We start from the raw sequence: 19,552 nt of genomic DNA, 5'->3' as shown, positions 1-19,552 counted from the left end.
ATATCTGGCCTGAAAAACAATATAAACTTCAAAGGTATAGAATAAAATAACTCAAAGGTATAGAATAAAATTCCAGACATGTATGGAATCAGATGCCTAAAATGGCATCTGGGGGGAATATTTTTCCAGGGCTTTTTTGTGGGGCGCAAAGCAAGGGCTCCAGCTGCCCACGATGGCACTGCTGCTGGTGCTGACCACTGCCTCTGTTGCTTGGCCATGCATGGCCATCCTGTCAGAGAACAGCTTCTCCGAGATACGGGTGGAGTGCTAGGTAGTAGCGGTGCTTCGGCATGTGGCAGCGGTGCAGTGTCCTAAGCACAGCGGGCTCTTGCTGCGACCACAGTGCCAGCACCTGGCATGCCTTTCCCAGGCATCCCTTCCAAAGTCTGCCTGCCCAGCCACAAGGTGTGAGCACTCCTGCCCAATGGTTCCCACCATTTCCTGCAGGTAAAGGGGAGGAAACGTGGGCTAGTTTGTGTGAAAGAGAGAGAGTGTGCACTGTACAGTTGCGGCTCTTTGGGCATTTTTCTAAAAAGAAAGACGGGAAGCCTAGTATGCTCTCTCCGCCCCCCCCCCCCAGGTTAAGTTAGATCAGGGATAGCCGACATGGTACTTTCCGAACATTTTGGATTAAAAACCATTAGCCCAAGCCATCATGGCTGATGGTTAGGCATCATGGGAATTATAAGTCCAAAACATCTGGAAGTCACCATGTTGACCACCAGTAGATGAGCAGTAGATAATCCTACCCCCAACATTCTAAAAAGCAGGAGATGTAGAGTTCTACTGCCAAAAGAATACCTGTATTCTACTAGTCAATAAGAAGGTTGTTTGTCTAGTTAAGTATCACATGTCTATGCACCAGGCATACAAGTTACTCCCCTCAGAAAGTTCAGTGCTCCCAACTTCACAAACAAGGACTTAAGATGAACCCTGCTGCATCAGGGAAAGTACTGTTCCAACAGGGATTTAGTTGTCCACTATAAGAACAAGAAGTTCTTGGCTATGGCCTGATCCATCATTGCTCTTCTTATCAGGCCAAAGGTCCATCAAATCCACCACACTGCTTGGGACACTGGTCAACCTGACCCATCTAGGGAGCTCACAAATTGGAGAATGAAGCAAATAATGTGACACACACAGCCAATTCAATCAACTGGTATTCAGAATAATACTGCTTCTGAAGCTCCAAGTTTGTTTCATCTGTGTTGGCTACAAACTATTAATCTATCTGTCAAAAAGCGATCAAAGCCCTTTTAAAGATAATTTAAGATAGTGGCCATAATCATATATTATGACAGGGAATCCCATAAATTAATTACATCAGTGTAACCTATACAAGTGATCCCTCTTTTTATTATTATTCTTTTGTCCTGATGGAATTGTCATAGATAACTGCCTAGCTGACCAGAGGCAGAATGGGACAGGCAGGAGAATAAAAACCAAATTAACCAAGGTCAGAACAAAAGATAGCTGGGTTCTGGTGGCTCAGTACATTTAATGCAGTGCTGCAAATCAATAGTTATCTTAACAATTTGCAAAGTGAACAACTAAATAGCGCAATTTGTTTTCACCCTTGGTATGAAGCCCTGAAAGGGTAGACCAGAGGCCAATTAATCTGTAAATAAAAAGCCACTTGATTCTAGCAAACAGGTATGACTGGACAGACATTTGGAGTCCTGGGTATGTCAAGATAAGGAAGAAACAAAACAATGAAGCTGCTTTGTTTTGTAAAAACAGCTGCCAGTAAAGAGAATGGGGAGAATATTCATGCTTCTTAAACAGGATTTGTTGTTATGCAGTTGGTGGTCCAACCCCTTTAGCAAGAGGGCTACTCTGATTACACTATAGTTCATAAGCAGAACCCAGGGGTCCTACCTTGAATAAAATATTGGGGATCCCAAGTAAGCCTTGCCCCCACATAATCAAATGATGCAGTGCATGGACACCATCTGAATGACAATGCCTATCAATATTTTTTATGGGGTGGCTAGGAATTGGCTCCTATAGCAGAACCCCATCACCACTAATAGCTTTGGGGCAGCCTTGCCTCTAGTCTTCTGAGCTAGAGGAAAAGCTGAAACCATGCAATTTTTACTCAGAGTACACCCACTGAAATTAGAGGACCTAAGTTTGTCACGTTCAGTAATTTTAATAAGTCTACTCTGAGCAGGGCTCACATAGCTGGACTTTACCACTGTCCGGCCTTTCTGGCACTTGTAGCTAATGAATTATATGACATCATGACCATCTAGACTTTTTGCTATAATTTACATATTAAGGCACATGTACTCTTTATTTGTATTATGAAGGAAATAATATCAACCTCCCTTACCTGGTGCCTGCAAAAGCAACTGAGACAATATATGCATATAAAACATTTTTTACACTGAAAATGTGCTACAAAAATATTTGATCCACGATCCTATCTGCACTTACTCTGCAGTCTTCCTCCAGAGATACCTTTGGTCTCTTTTCAGGGCAAGTTAATTATTTCAGCCTTGTTTATCTTCTGCTGGTCTGTGAGAATTATATTTTATCTTGCTGTTTTGATTTTATTTACAAAATTGCCTTTTACTACATATTTTAAATTTAGAACACTACTTGGAGAGGGACTTCAGTCTGAAAAGCAATTGAGACTTATTAGAACATATCTGCACAGTGCATTGCACATCGTATCGTTATTGTGCTTCTTTGCATATATACTCCTGACTACACTAGTAACAAACTAGTTTAATTCCCAAATGGCAATGTATTAGGGGCGTTATCTAAAGCAAGAGCATCTGCTCCAGTTTAGATAGTTACAAAAAAGTAATAGTAGCTCAGTGAAAAGCATCTGCTTGCCTGCCGAAGGTCTCTTGTTCAATCGTTGCATCTCCAGGCAGGGCTGATAATGTTCCCTGTCTGAAATCCTGGAGAGTCACCAACAGTCATTGTAGACAATACTGAGCATGATGGATCAATTGTCTAAGGGTATAAAGCAGCTAACTATGATCCCAAGTATGAAAATGACTATGCTGATGTTGTGCTTGTTTGTCAAAATAACACTATTTACCCTAAGGCTCAATGCCAGTTCTGACACTATCCTTTGCATCTTCAGAATGGGTCAGGAGTAGTTTGGTAGATGCCTTTTAAGTAGAACTGCAGATTTAGAAGAATCATATCTAGTCAAAAGGCCTGCCAGTATGCAGGGAATCCCGTACTAGCTTTGTATATAAGTCCACAAAGACAAGCACACAAACACCCCAGAGCAAGGAGACTCGGGTCTGATAATCTACTCATCCAGGCAAATGGTCAACTCCAAGTCTGACACATCTCCAATAAATTATCATCCAGCTTTTTCTCGGTAAGTTTAAAGCACATCTATATATGGACGCAAGAAACTTAATAACTTTATAGGATATGCAGTTCTCAGTACCTTCGGATTGCAGCTCTCAGGATTACCTGGGCAAGGCAAAACAAAAACAAAAACACAACCTTATGGGGTAAAAAAGGTTGTTTAAAAGGTATTGCCTCCGTTTAAGGAAAATATAACTTGAAGAGAGTGCCTTAGCTACGGGGGGACTAGCATGGTTTTTTGCCCCAGGTGAAGCCTCCAGACAGACACCATTGAGGCTCACTGCCTGTCTGTGTGAATGCAAATCTGCATGGAGGTGCCAAACAGGATCTTTGACCTAGGTGAAAAACATCCTAGTTTCATCCCTCCTTGAACACCTTGCATTGGTCTATTACTATAGTCACATAAATTAAAACTAGGCATGGCTCTATGAAGTCAGAGATCCAACAACTAGATCTGTCAACCTCTAGCAACTCATATTCACAACCATTTTTCTTCCACTATAGAATGTACAAATGTGCTGAGTGCATGGTCATTTCTAATTATAACCACCAGTATTGGTTGAGTATATTGTTCACTTGCAGCAATAGAATAGGAGAACCTTTCCTTACAGAAAGATTCTGCCATGTAAAATAGGTGTCACAAGTACTAGTAGCAATTACTATAGTATTTGCTTGTGTAAATATACCAGCCAAGTATTAACAACCATACTCCTATCTAAGTAATATTTCATACCTATAAAGCTTGGTCATTGACTCACAAAGGAAGGTTTCCTGAAATGAATGTCAGAAATATTTAAGTACCTTGAAAAGTCAGTGAAGACTTAAGAGAAATTAATCTGATCTCCTTAAATTCACTTTATTCCCAGTCATAAGATCAGCAAAAAAAGAAGGAAGAAGAAATGCAACTTCTTGCTTATAAGAAATTACAAATCTTGCCACACAATTCTTTACATGGTTTTCCATCAGTTGTTTTTCATATTCTAATTGTACTGGCTTGTTTCTGTTTTGCCTCTACTGGTTTAATTTTCCTGCTGGCGTTAAAAAGACAGTGGGTCGGGGGAGAGAAGCTTGACCTCAAATGGTGGAAAAATTAAACTGGGCAAGGACAGAAGGGTCCATTCAAACAAACTAAATCATATTCTTTCCTGCTTACAAGTTTTTCCTCTCATATCTAATTTCAAAAGCCACACTCAGCAACCTGGAAATATGGAGGTATGTTTATATTACCCAGTGAGATGAAATATGTTGCTAAAGAACAGCAGCCCATCCTTATTAGCTTCCAAAAAATAAAATATTAGGTATAGGTTAAGAACTAAGGATGAGGAACCCGTATCACCCCAGGTGTTGTCAGAATAAAACTCCCATTATTCCTGATCACTGGCCATGCTAGTGGACCGTTCCCCATACATGAACTAAGGGATGGAATTAGCCTTAGTGAGCAGCTTCAGATCATCATTTATAATATATTACAATTTGAAGCAAAGTACCCACTAAACAGTTGAACAGGCCCAGTGGCCAATATCAGGGGTCCTCAAAATGTCATAGGTAGACAGTGGTCAAGGAGATTCATTCAGCTAGTCCACAATATGGCCACATTAAATATGCATATTTTATTGCTTCCTTTTTCCTTATATTTTATTGTATTACAACATGAATTCTATGGAATGTAAATTATAATAAAAGAATACAATCTATAAGAAACAAAAAAGGAATAAAAATAACAACACCATACAGCATCTAGCATAGTGCATTAGTACAAGGCTAAAAGGGAAAGGAGCAAAATTTTCAGAACTACTTGTATTCTGCAAAAAAACATAAACCTATGGAATCAAGGCGGTCAGAAAACACATCAGTAGGGTTTAGATCAGAGGTGTAACAATAGTCTTCCTTTCCTCAGGAGCCTCTAAATTAAACAGGAGTACCAGACATAAGAGATAGGAGTTTATAATTCAAAAAAAGTAGTGAACAATTACACTAACTGTGCTACAGTACCAGCAGAAGCAACCATACAATATTGACTTTAACATCATATTCCATATAATGATCGCCACACACAGCAACTGGCATACTCCAGCATTTGATGGCATAGCCCATTTTAGAATCAAAACCAGAAATGTATTCTAAAAGTATGTAATATTTTATACTCAGTAAATCAGTTCGCATTAATACACTTCTCACAACTCACAACTTGATGTGCCACATTATCATCTCACCAGCACAAATAGTAAAAACGAAATGAATCCAAGGATTGCCTTCCAATAAACTTTCAGCCCTTCTCCCTATTTACATTCCCCTTTTGGTCAGCAAGAATTACAATTCCTTTATTTCTCAAGCAAATATGAATGTTTCCCATGTTTAAAGCAATGTACTTCCATACTGATCTTCACCATTCATAAGCAAAACTTAACATATAATGACTCACTATAATTTGTTTACATTTTACATTTTGATCTAAAGTGTAAAATAAATATCTATCAGCAAATGCTCTGTTTCCACATAATATGGCTATGCAGTGAGAGTGTAGTATTTTTCTTTCGAATGCTGCAAAAAAAAAAAAAACACCCTTCTGTTCAGTTCCTATCTTTAAAGCTGCAACCAATCAGCAGGCAACTCTCATTTGCAAACACGGAACTCCAGCTTGGTAGGTGCAGAATCATTGGCCTGAGCTTTGTACGTGCCCTCAGATAACCCTCCCCGTTCCCCGATTCACACAAAAAATAAACCAGGAACCCCTTCCCAAGTGACTAATATTAACATTACTTTTCCTTTCTCCCTCGGCTGGAGTAGAAAAGAAGGAGAAAGGCAATAACTCTGCCATATCTTCCAGAGCTGAAACAACCCCGACCCCACCTGCAAGTTTAAAAGCCAGCCTTCACTCACCAAATCCTCAAAACTTCTTCGATGCTCTTTGCCTTGCCAATCCAAGCGCCTTGGGATCAACTGAGTGGGGCGGGGGAGGAGGTGCAAGGAAGAGATACAGGTCTTGCAATTAAAAGCGGTGCGAAATGGAGAAAACAAATGATTCCCTTATCTCCCAACAACTCCCCCACTGATTCTTACAGCTGCATGCCATGTCACTTACACTCAGCAGATGGGTGTAAAGAAAAAAAACTTCTGAAGATAAAGGAAAATAGGTTTACATGTAAAAGCTGTCCTACTTAGTGTGGGAGAGAGCCCTTTATATTTCATGCAGCTTCTCCTTTGTTGGCCTGGAACAGTTCTTCAGAAAGGAAAGCCTATCTGGCCGTTCCACAAAGCCTCTACTAGCTCCTTGACCAAAATATACCCACCCTCTCACTCATTTGCCACCCCAGGGTATCCCACAAGCAAGCACTACAGGGGGAAATAATGTTCCTTTCCTGAGCAGATAAAAACTGCATGTACTGTGTTGTCACATTTGGGGTGGGGTGGGGGAAGGGTGGAGGAAGAAACCAGGACTGATAGTAGCAACACCTCCCTCTTTCTTTCTTTATCTTTTTAAGAGCCAAATGAAAGGTCACCAAAAGCAAGCACGGTTTCTTTAAATTGAGACAGCTGCTCCGTGAATAAATATAATTTAAAAATAAAATAAGAGGGGGTGGAGACGGAGGCTTCGTTGCAAAGGTGTGCAATTAATACCTATCCCAACAAGTTCTTCACGGATAGCAAGATTTGTGGGAAGGGGTTACGAACCAGGAGGGCATTTGCACGGCTACTGAAGCGAGGATAGGGGTCAAGGGCTGAAGAGGAGGCATATATCAATTCGGCATTAATCAATCCCTCACACACAGCCAAAAAAAAAAAAACCCCACTCAGACCACATGCTGGGACATTACCTGGTGTTCTTCCAGCTCCTCCACCAGCACCTGAGGAAAAAGACATACAGATACACACACAAAGAGCGTGAGGGGAGGCAATAGAGGTCCCTTCCCCACAACCCCCTGACTTAAAAAAAAAAAAAAAAAACCAGCTCCATTCTAGAACAAGACCGCCGCCGCCCCCCGACCGACCACCACCACCACAACCACGCTAGGTTTTGCCCACAAACCCTTCACACCTGGGCAGATTGCTTGCACGGTCCGGACTGGAGAAAGCGGGCAATTAGGTAGTACAGCTCTGAGGAGAAGAAGAAGAAGAAGAAGAAGAAGCCAGGTTAAAGCAGGGCGAGGGAAGCCCAAGGAGGCAGCCTCCGCCTCAGCCCCCGCGGCACCCGAGACTCACCGGCTTCCAGCTGAGTCGGGGCGGCCGCCGCCATCCCTCCTCTTTCCTCAGAAGAAGGCCCGTCAGGAAGGAGCACGGGGGGAGAAGGGAAAGGCGCCGGGGGCGCCGCCGTCGCTGCCGCTGTTGGGGATGGTCCCTGTCCCAGGAAAGGGCGGGCGAGCTGCCTGCCTGAGGAGCGGCTCCTGTTACGACCGCCCGGAACAGCCCCAGCGGCTGGGTATATATGCTGCCGCACGCCGCCTCATTAGCGCCTCGCCGGCTCCATATAGCCCCCGCCGCGGAGGAGGGACCGAGCCCGTGCCGGCCCTCAGACTGGCTGCTCGCCTGAAGGGGAATGGAGGAGGACGGAGAGAGGGGAGAGACAGCGGCGGCTCCGTAATTACGGGGTGAGGGGGGGGGGGGATAGAGAGAGAGAGAAGGGAAGCAGGCAGGAAGGCTGTTCAGTAGCCGAGGGAGCCTCCGGCCGCATGGGGGCGGTGGAACCGGCTGGCCTGTGGGAGGCGGCCGAGGCGGCGGTCGGAAGAGGCAGGGAAGGCGGAAAAGGGGAAGGGGGCTTGGGCCTAGCGGAGCCTGAGGCCTGCGCACCCCGAGGGCCTTGGGCTGCCCCCCGATTCCGCCCCCCGGCTTCTGATCTTTGCCCCAGATTGGGAAGAGGTGGCCATGGTCGTCGGCTGTCAGTTTCAGAAATGTCGGCTGCTCGCTTGCTGCGTTTAATTTGTTGATTTTATCCATATGCAAAATAAAATAAAAGATTATTATTTAAAACCCCATCCATTGTTGTTGCTTTCAGGAGTGCAGGGATGCGTTTCCGAGCTCCCGATCTTCCTGCCCGACAATTATCCTCACGCACCAGCCTCTTGAGGTAGGTTAGGCTGAAATAAAACCTCCCTAGCCCAGTGAGCGTAGTGGTGGAATGGGGGGTTTGAACTTGGACTCCCCCCCAAAAAAAAAAATTCGGTCTTGGCAGGGCATGTATGGAAATGTGACGATCACTTGTCAGAGCTGTCAACATTTCGTGCAAGGGAGTTCAAAAAGCACACATTATTATTACCTTTACACACTAGGTGTAAAGGTAAAAGGACCCATGGATGGTTCAGTCCAGTCAAAGGTGGTGGGTTGCAGTGCTCATCTCGCTTTCAGGCTGAGGGAGCTGCCATTTGTCCACAAACAGCTTTCTGGGTCATGTGGCCAGCATGACTAAACCGCTTCTGGGACAACAGAACACCATGACAGAAACCAGAGCGCACAGAAACTGTTTACCTTCCCGCTACAGTGGTACCTATCTACTTGCATTGGCATGCTTTCAAACTGCTAGTGGCAGGAGCTGGGACAGAGCAATGGGAGCTCACCCCGTCGCGGGGATTCGAACTGCCAGCGTGCCAGCCGGCAAGCCCAGGAGGCTCAGTGGTTTAGACCACAGTGCCAACACACTACAGTCATACCTTGGGTTACAGACCCTTCAGGTTGTGTTTTTTCGGGTTACGGACGCACCGAAACCCGGATGTACCGGAACGGGTTACTTCTGGGTTTCGGTGGTCGCGCATGCGGAGAAGCACTGAATCGCAACCCGCACATGCGCAGACGCAGTACTGCAGGTTGCGAACGTGCCTCCTGCACGGATCACGTTCGCAGCCCGAGCATCCACTGTATGTTGTTGGCATCCACCTATCTTTAGAGACAATGGGAGTGAAATCAAACTGTTGTGTTAGTTGCAGTGAAGCAACCTTTTCAGGGCGCAAGTCTGGGCAGTGTGTGTGGAAGTCCTGAGCTGCCCAGATGACAAGACGCACACCCTCGGCCTCACTAATGTGGTTCAAAGGAAAGACCGGTATGTTTGGCACCAGTTTGGCTGCAGGGGCCTTAGGAACTCCACACATGTGTAGGGCTCACTCCTTAGCCTTTTCTCCCAAAGATGTCCCAAGAGGCAGCAGAGGTTTTGGATCAGAGTTTTCCTTCTCCAGATGCATGGGCGTAGCCAGGATTTTTGTTACGGGGACGTAACCTCAGATTTGTAATGATTTGATTTATTGATTTGGGGAGCAGCTCCCCGCCCCGCCCCCCCGCTATGCCCATGCCTAGATGGGCTACCTTCCCAGGTTGACAGGCCCCATCCGTCACTCACTTGCCACTACAGCACATGTAGAAACCACCTTGTTGACAGTCCACTCAATCTACCAGAGCCTGTCTTCACATGCAGGGGAAGTCCCTAACCAAGGGTTTGAGAGCTATTGGCTACCCTCACCTGCCTTAGCCAGCCAGTCAAAGCAGTTTCATGGGGTGTAGTCACTGTTGCATGCTGACAGAATCTAGGAGCCACAGGTGAAAGCTGAGTACACATTGGGGACCAAAGGTGGGCAAACTACCCAAGAAGGAACACAATGTGTCCCCCACCAGAGGTACCAACCCACCCCATACACCCCCTTTTACACTATAGGCATTGTATTATTGAGATATGAGTGGGCTTTATTTTGGGGAATGCTGGTTCCTGTGTGTGCTTTGGGTTTGTATGTGTGTCTGCTGATGTAAATGATATGACTAACATTGGGTAGGCAGTTAGACCCCTTGCTTAAGAAATGTTCTAATTTCAAGCAGAAGGGTGGTTTTGTTGCATTTTGAGGGGTCTGTTATAAATATTCAGAGAACACGGCTGTTTCTTCATGGCAAAAATTCTGAAGCGGGGTTTCTTAGCTTTCCATTTCCAGAAATATTTTTAGTATAGTAGTTGCTATTATATTAGTTTAAGAGCAAAACAAGGATTGGAGGTGCTGCCTTGATCGAAGTATAGGCCTGCAAATTGGGGGGGGGGCATGGGCATAGCAGGGAGTTTTGTTAGAGGGGCAGGCTTTTGTTGGGGAGCAGAACCTCAAATTTGTATTGATTTTTATTGATATTGATTGATTTGTGGGGCAGCTGCCCCTTCTTGGTTATGCCCATGGGGTGGGGTGTTAGTCTGAATACCTGGGCACTCCTAATTCCTGGATCAGCCAGGCCAGCCTGATAATCACCTAGGAGATCAGCCAGTAATAAAGACAAGGGGAAGATAATGGGCCATTAAGAAAAACAAATGGGAGGGGTCCATCCCTCAACCCAGAGTTCATTTGGAAGACAAAAGAGAATTTTGAAGGAGAGTTTTAAGCATTGCGCCTGGAATTTTTGCATGATGTGAGCTGAGTAGGGGGGTTGGACTGAGAGGTAAAGTGGGAGTCTGTAAAACACAACAAGTTGGAAAAGGAGAGTCAGAGCCATGGCTGAGGTCAGTTTGAAGCCAAGGTTGCAGCTATGGGAGAAGCAGGACCTTCTTATTTGTTCTTTGCGTCTAATTTTCACCACCCATTCCTTTATTTTGAATATTTTCTTCTTTCGCTTCTTTTTAACTTTCCTTTAAATTTGAAAACTTCCAGCAAATTTCCAGCAAAAATATGACAGTTGTTCTGATTCGTGTCAAATGTGGCAGCATCCACTTTGCTCCTCAGGGTGCCACCCCCATTTTTTTTGCCCACTGTTGAAAGGTAGAGACTACTTCTCTGCCTGGTGGCACATCAAAATATGCACCATCCCATCAAGTTAACAGCTGAATATTTTTCATTTGCAAAGTAACAGCAAAGCTGATTTGTGGTGAATGTGGAATAGTAGGAAAGGAGGTATCAAGAAATACCAAAAGGAGAAGGAAGTGGGTTTAGAAAGAAGGAAGTTAAAGTAAGGGAGTATTCATTCAAAGGATTACATTTTTTTTTTAATATACCCTACAAGGGTTCCTGTTTTCCAGGGAGGTCCCTGATTTAGAGAAGCTGTCCTAGTTTCTGATTTGATCCTGGAATGTCCCGCTTCTCCTTAGGATGTCTGTACTGTATTATCATTGGAGAAATGTTGGAGGGTATGATAGATGTCCCTCTTTTCAAGAGAGAAATGTTGGAGGGTATGGAGTTATCCAACCCCCGAGCTGCCTGAAGGCAATCTTGTATAGTTTTTTAATGTTTGATGTTTTATTATGTTTTTAAATGTGTTGGAAGCTGCCCAGAGTGATGGGGCAATCCAATAAGATATGTGGGATATACATAGTAGAAATATTATGGAACGGGGTGTCCCTATTTTCATCAGAGAAATATTGGAAGGCGTGTTATGACTATTATTTCTCCCCTTTTCATGCTGCATACACTAACAAATTAGCTAGTATCTGTTATTATGTTGGTTTTTCATTATATTTCCAGTTTACTTATAGCATTGTTCTGATTATTAAGGTTTCATGTAAAATCCCCCCCCCATGGGACCAATAATACAGAAATGCTGTGAAGCAGTTGTTTCTGAAGAAGACGCTAATAGCAAATTGCTTATTCTAAGACATTCAGTAATTTCAAAATATCAGCCATATCCCCAGGAGCTAGGTTTGATGCTCTAGCTCAGGCATGCCCAACAGGTAGATCGTGATCTACCGGTAGATCACTGGATGTCTGCGGTAGATCACCGGCTCCCCCCAAAGAAGCTGAACAACTGTGGCTCCCCTAAAAAAAGCTCTAACCTGAACCCAAAAAAGGGGGTAAATCACTGCTAGTTTTTAACTGAGTAGGTCACAGTCTCTTGGGAGTTGGCTACCCCTGCTCTAGCTGTACAAGTTGTGCATTTTATACTCAATAGGTTGCATGGCATCCTTTTTTTAATTGATACCTACTCTACAGACCGCCCCCAGCCCCCCTGACAGCCCCGTTTTGTGTGGCAGCCCCTCTTTTTGTACAAGTGCCCCGGGGTTCGGGCGTTCTGGGTTTTTTTTGGCTGCGGCAGCTGCATTGGGAAGGAGACGTGGGAGCTCCTTCCGAAAGCCGAGTTAGTGGTTCCTAAGCTTTGTGATGAAGACAGGTGGGACTCTAGGACCCTGCTGCCTGAAGCCAGGCAAGTCCATCCTATCTCAGCTTACGCTTCCATAGAAGGATCATCGGGATCTTTGCCATCCCTTCCCTTTCTGGCTTGGAAAGGCACCCTCGCCATAGGAAATCTCCAGGAAGCGGCATCCTTAGTGACTTCTTTCCTCTACGACCCCTCCAACGGTGCCGCTTCTTTCTTTTTCTTTGACTCCATCGGGGATTCTTACTGTGTCTCCTCCATCACCATCACCGGTTCCCAAGAGCGCTTGTCTTGCGCGCGCGCGCGCACACACACACACACACACACACACAGGCTTAAGCAAATTGATGTTTATTTTATTTTATTTTATTGTTATTTCTCCACCACCATCATATCGCTCAATGTAAAGGGCTTGCGGCTTGTTCTTTGTTTTCCGCTCCAGAAACTAAAAGGGGATGGGGGAGGGGAGTCCAAAATCCTCTTGCAAATCCAGCCCTCCAAAAATAATCCCCCCCATTTGGCTACCTGAGCCATTCATAGATGGAGCAAGGGTGGATGTGCTTGCCAATTGATTTTTGGGGTGCTTTAGTTCAGTGCCTGCTGTTGGGGGGAGGTGTGCGGACAATTTGCAGTGGGTTTTTTTGTTTTGTTTTTCTGCCTGCCTGTTGAAGCCCATCCCCAGTCATATTTGCAAATTTACTTTGAAGTAAGTAACCTTAACTGGAGTTAAGGTTTCGCTCCCAGGCAAATGTGCAGGACTGGGCTTCAGGGCTGCATTCTGAATCTTTTGCATGCTCACATGAGAGTAAACCATTGATCTCAAGAATCTTTGCAGTAAAAGCATACAGAATTGGGCTGCTTATCTTTTTGGCCCTGGCCCTGCTCCCTCTTTCGGCTCCTGCAGAAAGGTGACTTTGAGACGCCTTCCCTCCTTCAGCCTAACTGGCAAATATATGTAGAATATATGCATTTGGAAATTAAGATGCAGATTATGTTGATGACTAGGCTGCTGTCTGCAAATTACAATTGCTGGGTTTAGATATATTGTGATGTATTTTAAGTATTGGTTTTAACCAGCTTGTTTTTGTTGTTCTTTATTTTATAACTGATTTTTGAAATGTTATAAGCCGCCTTGAATCCCAATTTGGCAGGATAGAAATATATTTCATAATTAATAAAATAAAATAATATGAGAGGCAGTGGGTTGGAATCCATGTACATTACTTTTGAGTTTCTTGGAGGATAAACATACAATTTTAGTAATAAGAACATAACTTGGCATCTCACTTATATTAGTGTGGCTCAATATTAAGAGTACAGTACATATTTTAAAATGTGTGGTTTTTAAAGCACAGAATATATAAGAAATATTTCCACACTAAATTATTGAGGAGTAGTGAGCAGAGCTTCATACACACAGAGCTGCATATACGCAAGAATGTATTCCAATAGGGACAAATATAAGGCTCTACACTTAGGCAGGAAGAACCAACTAAACAAATATTAAGGTGAGAGACACCTGGCTTACCAGAAGTACAGAAGTACACATTAAAAGGATTTAGAGCAGTGGTTCCCAATTAGAGGTCCAGGAGCCCTTGGGGGTCCTTGGAATGCACCCAGGGGGTCCACGGCCCCATCCCTTGCTTCCCCCAAACAAAACTTTTGTCATTTATGCATGGTAATATCACAATTTTTATGGTCTAAAACAACAATATACTGGCCAAAATTGGTTTTGAAATCACACTGCGCTAACAATTTTGACCCTGCAATATGCAGCAATATATCACTCCTCATGCAAGGGAGGGCAGTTGATTTCAAGGCACCACCAATAGGATCTGATCACCTGAGCATCTGATAGAGCTGATCACCCTCAGTTCAAGGCACCATGGCACTATCTTTCCCTGGAACTGAGCAGCTTTTCTCATCCAGCAGGAAAGCAGCAGCAGCCACAGTGGAGGTACATCTTCAGTGGCTGCCCCACTGATGCATACCCCCCCATCCCAATCCCTTCCCACTCAACCCATGCAGTGGAGGTGACTCTGCTTCCTTTCTTCCCTCCACCCATCCAATCTCTGCAGCTTCTTCCCTCATCCCCACGCCTGATCTCCAATTTCAGACATTGTGACATATCAAAATATTGTGATGTTTAATTGCTGATATATCACGATGTTGAAAACCAGATATCGCTCAGCCCTGGTCTGTTTTTTAGTGCACCTAAAATCCTTTGGTTATTAAGAGCTAATCCACATTTTGTTCAAAAAATTGCTTTGCAGAGGTAACTACCATGGAGTTATCAAATTTTTCAAAAGTAGGGGATCTGTGGCTTGACTTCTGAAAAATAAGGGGTCCTCAGTAATTAGCTAATTGGGAACCACTGATCTAGAGGTCTTAGTAGACCACAAGCTGAACCTGAGTCAACAATGTGATGCAGCAGCAAAAAAACAAAAAACGCTGTTCTAGGCTGCATCAACAAAAGTATAGTGTCCAGATCAAGGGAAGTAATAGTCCCACTCTATTCTGCCCTGGTCAGACCACACCTGGAATACTGTGTCCAATTCTGTGCACCACAATTTAAGAAGGATGTTGACAAGCTGGAACGTGTGCAAAGGAGGGCAACCAAGATGATCAAGGATCTGGAAACCAAGCCTTATGAGGAACGGTTCAGGGAATTTGGTATGTTTAGTCTGGAAAAGAGGAGACTGAGAGGAGATAGGATAGCCATCTTCAAATTAGTGTTTGACATTAGCTGGGTGCCAGGCAACCAAGTGAAGATGCCTGGGCTCCAGGACAACCCCATATAGAGGTGAACAACATTATAGTTAATTGTTGTAGCTTGTCTTCACTTACCGCACTCCACTGACCTGCTCACAGTTGTGAAGAATATTCTTACGTAATGAATGGTTTGTGTCACCATTAAGAAAAAGAGGTAAAAAGGTAAAGGTAAAGGTACCCCTGCCCGAACGGGCCAGTCTTGACAGACTCTGGGGTTTGTGCGCCCATCTCACATCTATAGGCCGGGGGCCAGCGCTGTCCGAAGACACTTCCGGGTCACGTGGCCAGCGTGACAAAGCTGCATCTGGCGAGCCAGCACAGCACACGGAACGCCGTTTACCTTCCCGCTGGTAAGCGGTACCTATTTATCTACTTGCACCCGGAGGTGCTTTCGAACTGCTAGGTTGGCAGGCGCTGGGACCGAGCAGCGGGAGCGCACCCCGCCGCGGGGATTCGAACCGCCGACCTTACGATCGGCAAGCCCTAGGCGCTGAGGCTTTTACCCACAGCGCCACCCGCGTCCCTAGAAAAAGAGGTAGGTATAGGCCAATGTATATGTGGACTGTCCCTGGATAAAGTGACTTTCCTTCTTTAAGTTCTCAAAAGCTCTTAACCTAGCTCAAGGTTGTCATCTGAATTAGCCAGATGTTTAACTGATAATCAATCACAGTCAGTCAGTCCTTTGCAAAAATAAGACTTCACAGCTGTCTTGCCCCAAAATGGCAACCAGACATTCCATTTCGGTGACTGTAACCTTGGTATAAGGAGCCATTTGGTGCTTAGTTTATATATCTGAGTTTCTAACACTGCTTCAAATATCTGTCACATGGAAGATGGAGCCAGTTTGTTTTCTCCTGCTCTGGAGGGGGAAGGCATTCATCCAAATGAATGCCTTCAAGTGAGAAGAAAGGAGACTTCCACCAAACATCAGGAATAACTTTCTGGCAGTAAAAGCTGTTCCCTTGACGGTGGACTCTATTTCCTTGGAGGTTTTTAAGCAGAGGTTGGATGGCCATTTGTCATGGATGCTTTTGATGAGATTTCTGCATTGCAAGTAGTTGGAGTACATAACCCTCAGGATCTCTTCCAATTCTACAATTATATCAGTAGCCTGCTCCAGAGTAATTTGGAGCAGAGCTTTCAGGGGAAACTGTGGGAAAACAGTATTGCTCTTGATATATGGTGGCCAACCACTCTTTGTACCTAATGGAAACAGTGGGACTTCTTCTTTTTTCTTCCAACAAGCTTTACTGGCTGGATGAAAACAGATCTCTTCCTCATTTATTCATTTTGTATTGTTTAAAAATTGTTTTTGTATTGTTTTGTACTGTTTTTTAAAAGTAGCTATTTTTATGGTATAGTTGTAAATCATAGAATTGCAAGGGATCCCGAGGGTCATCTAGTCCAACCTCCCGCGATGCAGGAAGGTAAACTAAATCTTACATGGCAGGAGGCCATCCAACACATGTAAAACACAATTCAGTAATTACTGCTAGTAGTAGAGTAATATTATGAAGCTGCTTATATACCGAGTTCAGCCATTGGCCCATAGAGTCTAGGCCAATGTATGTCATGTAGAGTATCTCCATGGCTGTGCTAAGAGGCAGCTGCTCTCTGAAGCCGGAAGTCGTGGCAAATCCCACCATGTGCACTCCAGGGAGTGGGGAGAGAGAATGCATCGTAGTTCTGTCACTCTTAAAAATGACTCTGTGTGTTCATACCCTCCAACATTCCTCTGATGAAAATGTCCCTATTTTCATCGGCGGAATGCTGGAGGGTATGACTCTAGGATCACAAAAGGGATGAAGGGCAGGATATAAATCTATACCGTTAATAAATGAATATCATTATATCCCATATTTAGCTTTTTATCTTAGTTGATAAGGCTTCTTGCTTACATGGATGGAGAGGGTGTGTGTGTGTGTGTGTGTGTGTGTGTGTGTGTGTGTAGGAACCTGTGACTTGTGTGTGGCTGGAATTGAACCTATTATAGAAAGGTAAGGGGCACATTTGCCGTTCCACCCATTTTTGCCTCTGGATTGCCTGCCACTGCCATGTGGCCCCATCCGTGGCCAAGATTCAGTATGATGTACAGCAGGGGTCAGCATCCTTTTTCAGCCGTGGGCCAGTCTACCATCTCTCAGACCATGTGGTGGGCCAGACTATATGGGGGGGGGGGGGAATGAACGAATTCCTATGCCCCACAAATAACCCAGAGATGCATTTTAAATAAAAGGACACATGCTACTCATGTAAAAACATGCTGATTCCCGGACCGTCTGCGGGCCAGATTGAGAAGGCAATTGGGCCGCATCCGGCCCATGGGCCTTAGGTTGCCTCCCCCTGATGTACAGTCACTACATCATGTGTGGGCACATGCCAGCTGACTGGCACTTTCAAAGCTAAAGGCTGCGTGAAATTCTCTCCATTAAGGAAGGTAAACGGCGTTTCCGTGCGCTGCTCTGGTTCACCAGAATCGGCTTAGTCATGCTGGCCACATGACCCGGAAGCTGTATGCCAGCTCCCTCAGCCAATAAAGCGAGATGAGTGCTGCAACCCCAGAGTCGTCCGCGACTGGACCTAATGGTCAGGGGTCCCTTTACCTTTATATGCCCTACTATAATAATAGCATTAAGCAGTAAGATAACATAACGTGCTGACAAAGAGACCGAGCTTGTGAACCAGGAGCTTCCCTGGTTCAGATCTGACGCCATCTCTCACCTTTAACTTCCCATCTTCTATATGAAGTTTATGATTCTAGATAACCATTGATTTGTTTTTATCAGCATTTGGCCTAAGGGTTCCTTGCACTCAATGAGGGTCGCACTCCAAAAATGTTGCCTTGTTGAGAAATAGTTGTATTCTTGAAAAAATCTTAAGGCTACCATGACAGTGAGACATGGGAGGGGTAATGTGGCTGTGAGAAGTGGAGTAGAAGAGATGGAAGTTAACAAATGGGTGATGGTGAGTGCAAATGCCATGTCATACTGGTTGTTTAGCCAGGGCAGATGTAGAAAGTGAGTGCCATTTAAGAAGGTCTACCTGGCCTAGATGGGCACATATTGGGTAGGGGGTACAGTGAGCAGACTTGCTCTCCTTCCATGCTGTCCTGATCTTCCCTTAGTTCTTAGTGTAGTGCTTTGTAAAAGTACTTTATATGTGTATCCATACCAATGACCAGAGAAGGAATGACCCCTGGGAGGAGCACAGAAAGAAGAAATGCTGTGGTGCATCTGCAGCAGAATTGGATGCCTAGCTGCACCAGCTGCAACAAAACATGTCTCTCCTATATCAGTCTCTACAGCAACAGCAAGCAACCTTCCAGCAGTTTGCTCTCATCCCCAAAGGCACACTCCTCCATTGTCTCCTGAGACAGATGGATGACAACCAACCACCTTCTCTTGTAATTCTTAAACAGCCATGCAAAACAGGTAAGTCAGTGTTATCATCTCCATGTTTCAGAAGGCAACATGGAAACTTTGTGAAACTGGTGCTTGTTGGAAGTTTTGGATTACAATTCCCATCTGCACATGCAGGCTAGGACTCATGAGAGTTGTACTCCAAAACATCTGGAGGGCACTAGATTAACAAATGGCTAACCCAGCAACAAAGGTCCGTATAGTTAAAGCTATGGTTTTCCCAGTAGTGATGTATGGAAGTGAGAGCTGGACCATAAAGAAGGCTGATCGCCGAATAAATGATGCTTTTGAATTATGGTGCTGGAGGAGACTCTTGAGAGTACCATGGACTGCAAGAAGATCAAACCTCCCCATTCTTAAGGAAATCAGCCCTGAGTGCTCCCTGGAAGGACAGATCCTGAAGCTGAGGCTCCAATACTTTGGCCACCTCATGAGAAGAGAAGACTCCCTGGAAAAGACCCTGATGTTGGGAAAGATGGAGGGCACAAGGAGAAGGGGACGACAGAGGATGAGATGGTTGGACAGTGTTCTCGAAGCTACCAGCATGAGTTTGACCAAACTGCGGGAGGCAGTGGAAGACAGGAGTGCCTGGCGTGCTCTGGTCCATGGGGTCACGAAGAGTCGGAAACGACTAAACAACAACAACAACCCAGCAACATTGTGACCAGAGACTTAGCCCCTTCTGTCCATTTCTCCTATAGCTTCATATTCTTCCTCTTCCATTATCCCAGAGCTACATAATGCTCAGTGATGTAACTGCCGTTACTATCTCCTAAATTCTTGTCCTGGGGTTTCTCTCCCCCCCCCCCCCCGCAGCTATTTGCTTTGTTTTAAATCTGATGCCAATTCATTACCATCCTGCTGTATATAAATACTTCCCCTAGATGGAGCTCCATAACCAACAATTGCTTTTAGTACTACTGTATAGAGCAAGGCTGAATTCAAAAGACTGCTTATTCAAGGAGGCCTTTCTTCTTTGTACTATC

General features: G+C 44.6%; 2 protein-coding genes across 6 annotated transcripts in view; one reads left to right on the top strand and one right to left on the bottom strand.

The window, feature by feature from the left end:
• BRWD3 (bromodomain and WD repeat domain containing 3) overlaps positions 1–7,858 on the bottom strand; it is a 69,226-nt gene extending 61,368 nt beyond the window's left edge. Inside the window, exons 1-4 of the mRNA XM_082208455.1 lie at positions 7,540–7,858; positions 7,376–7,434; positions 7,155–7,184; positions 6,220–6,279 (exon numbers count right to left, since the gene is read on the bottom strand). Of these exons, the coding sequence (XP_082064581.1) occupies positions 6,220–6,279; positions 7,155–7,184; positions 7,376–7,434; positions 7,540–7,573 (183 nt within the window). The 5' untranslated portion in view covers positions 7,574–7,858. The remainder of the gene's footprint in view (positions 1–6,219; positions 6,280–7,154; positions 7,185–7,375; positions 7,435–7,539) is intronic.
• The window catches only part of LOC309524092 (uncharacterized protein), a gene marked incomplete at its 5' end in the record, with an annotated part of 15,884 nt that continues 3,674 nt past the window's right edge, over positions 7,343–19,552 (top strand). Inside the window, 3 exons of one of the 5 annotated variants that reach the window (XR_014215776.1) lie at positions 7,343–7,423; positions 8,330–8,401; positions 18,443–18,578. Coding sequence is in view for 2 of the 5 variants with exons in the window: in XM_082208487.1 (XP_082064613.1) it covers positions 7,669–7,914; positions 8,330–8,401; positions 18,443–18,578 (454 nt within the window). Of the gene's footprint in view, positions 7,424–7,668; positions 7,926–8,329; positions 8,402–9,248; positions 9,368–18,442; positions 18,579–19,552 lie in introns of those variants that run through there. The other 4 variants (XM_082208488.1, XM_082208487.1, XR_014215777.1 and 1 more) reach the window with 4 other exon arrangements.

Source organism: Podarcis vaucheri (assembly GCF_965113315.1).
Source record: "Podarcis vaucheri genome assembly, chromosome: Z".
Lineage (NCBI taxonomy): Eukaryota > Metazoa > Chordata > Lepidosauria > Squamata > Lacertidae > Podarcis > Podarcis vaucheri.
Note: the sequence above shows the minus strand (reverse complement) of the source record. Positions and strands in the feature narration are given on the sequence as shown.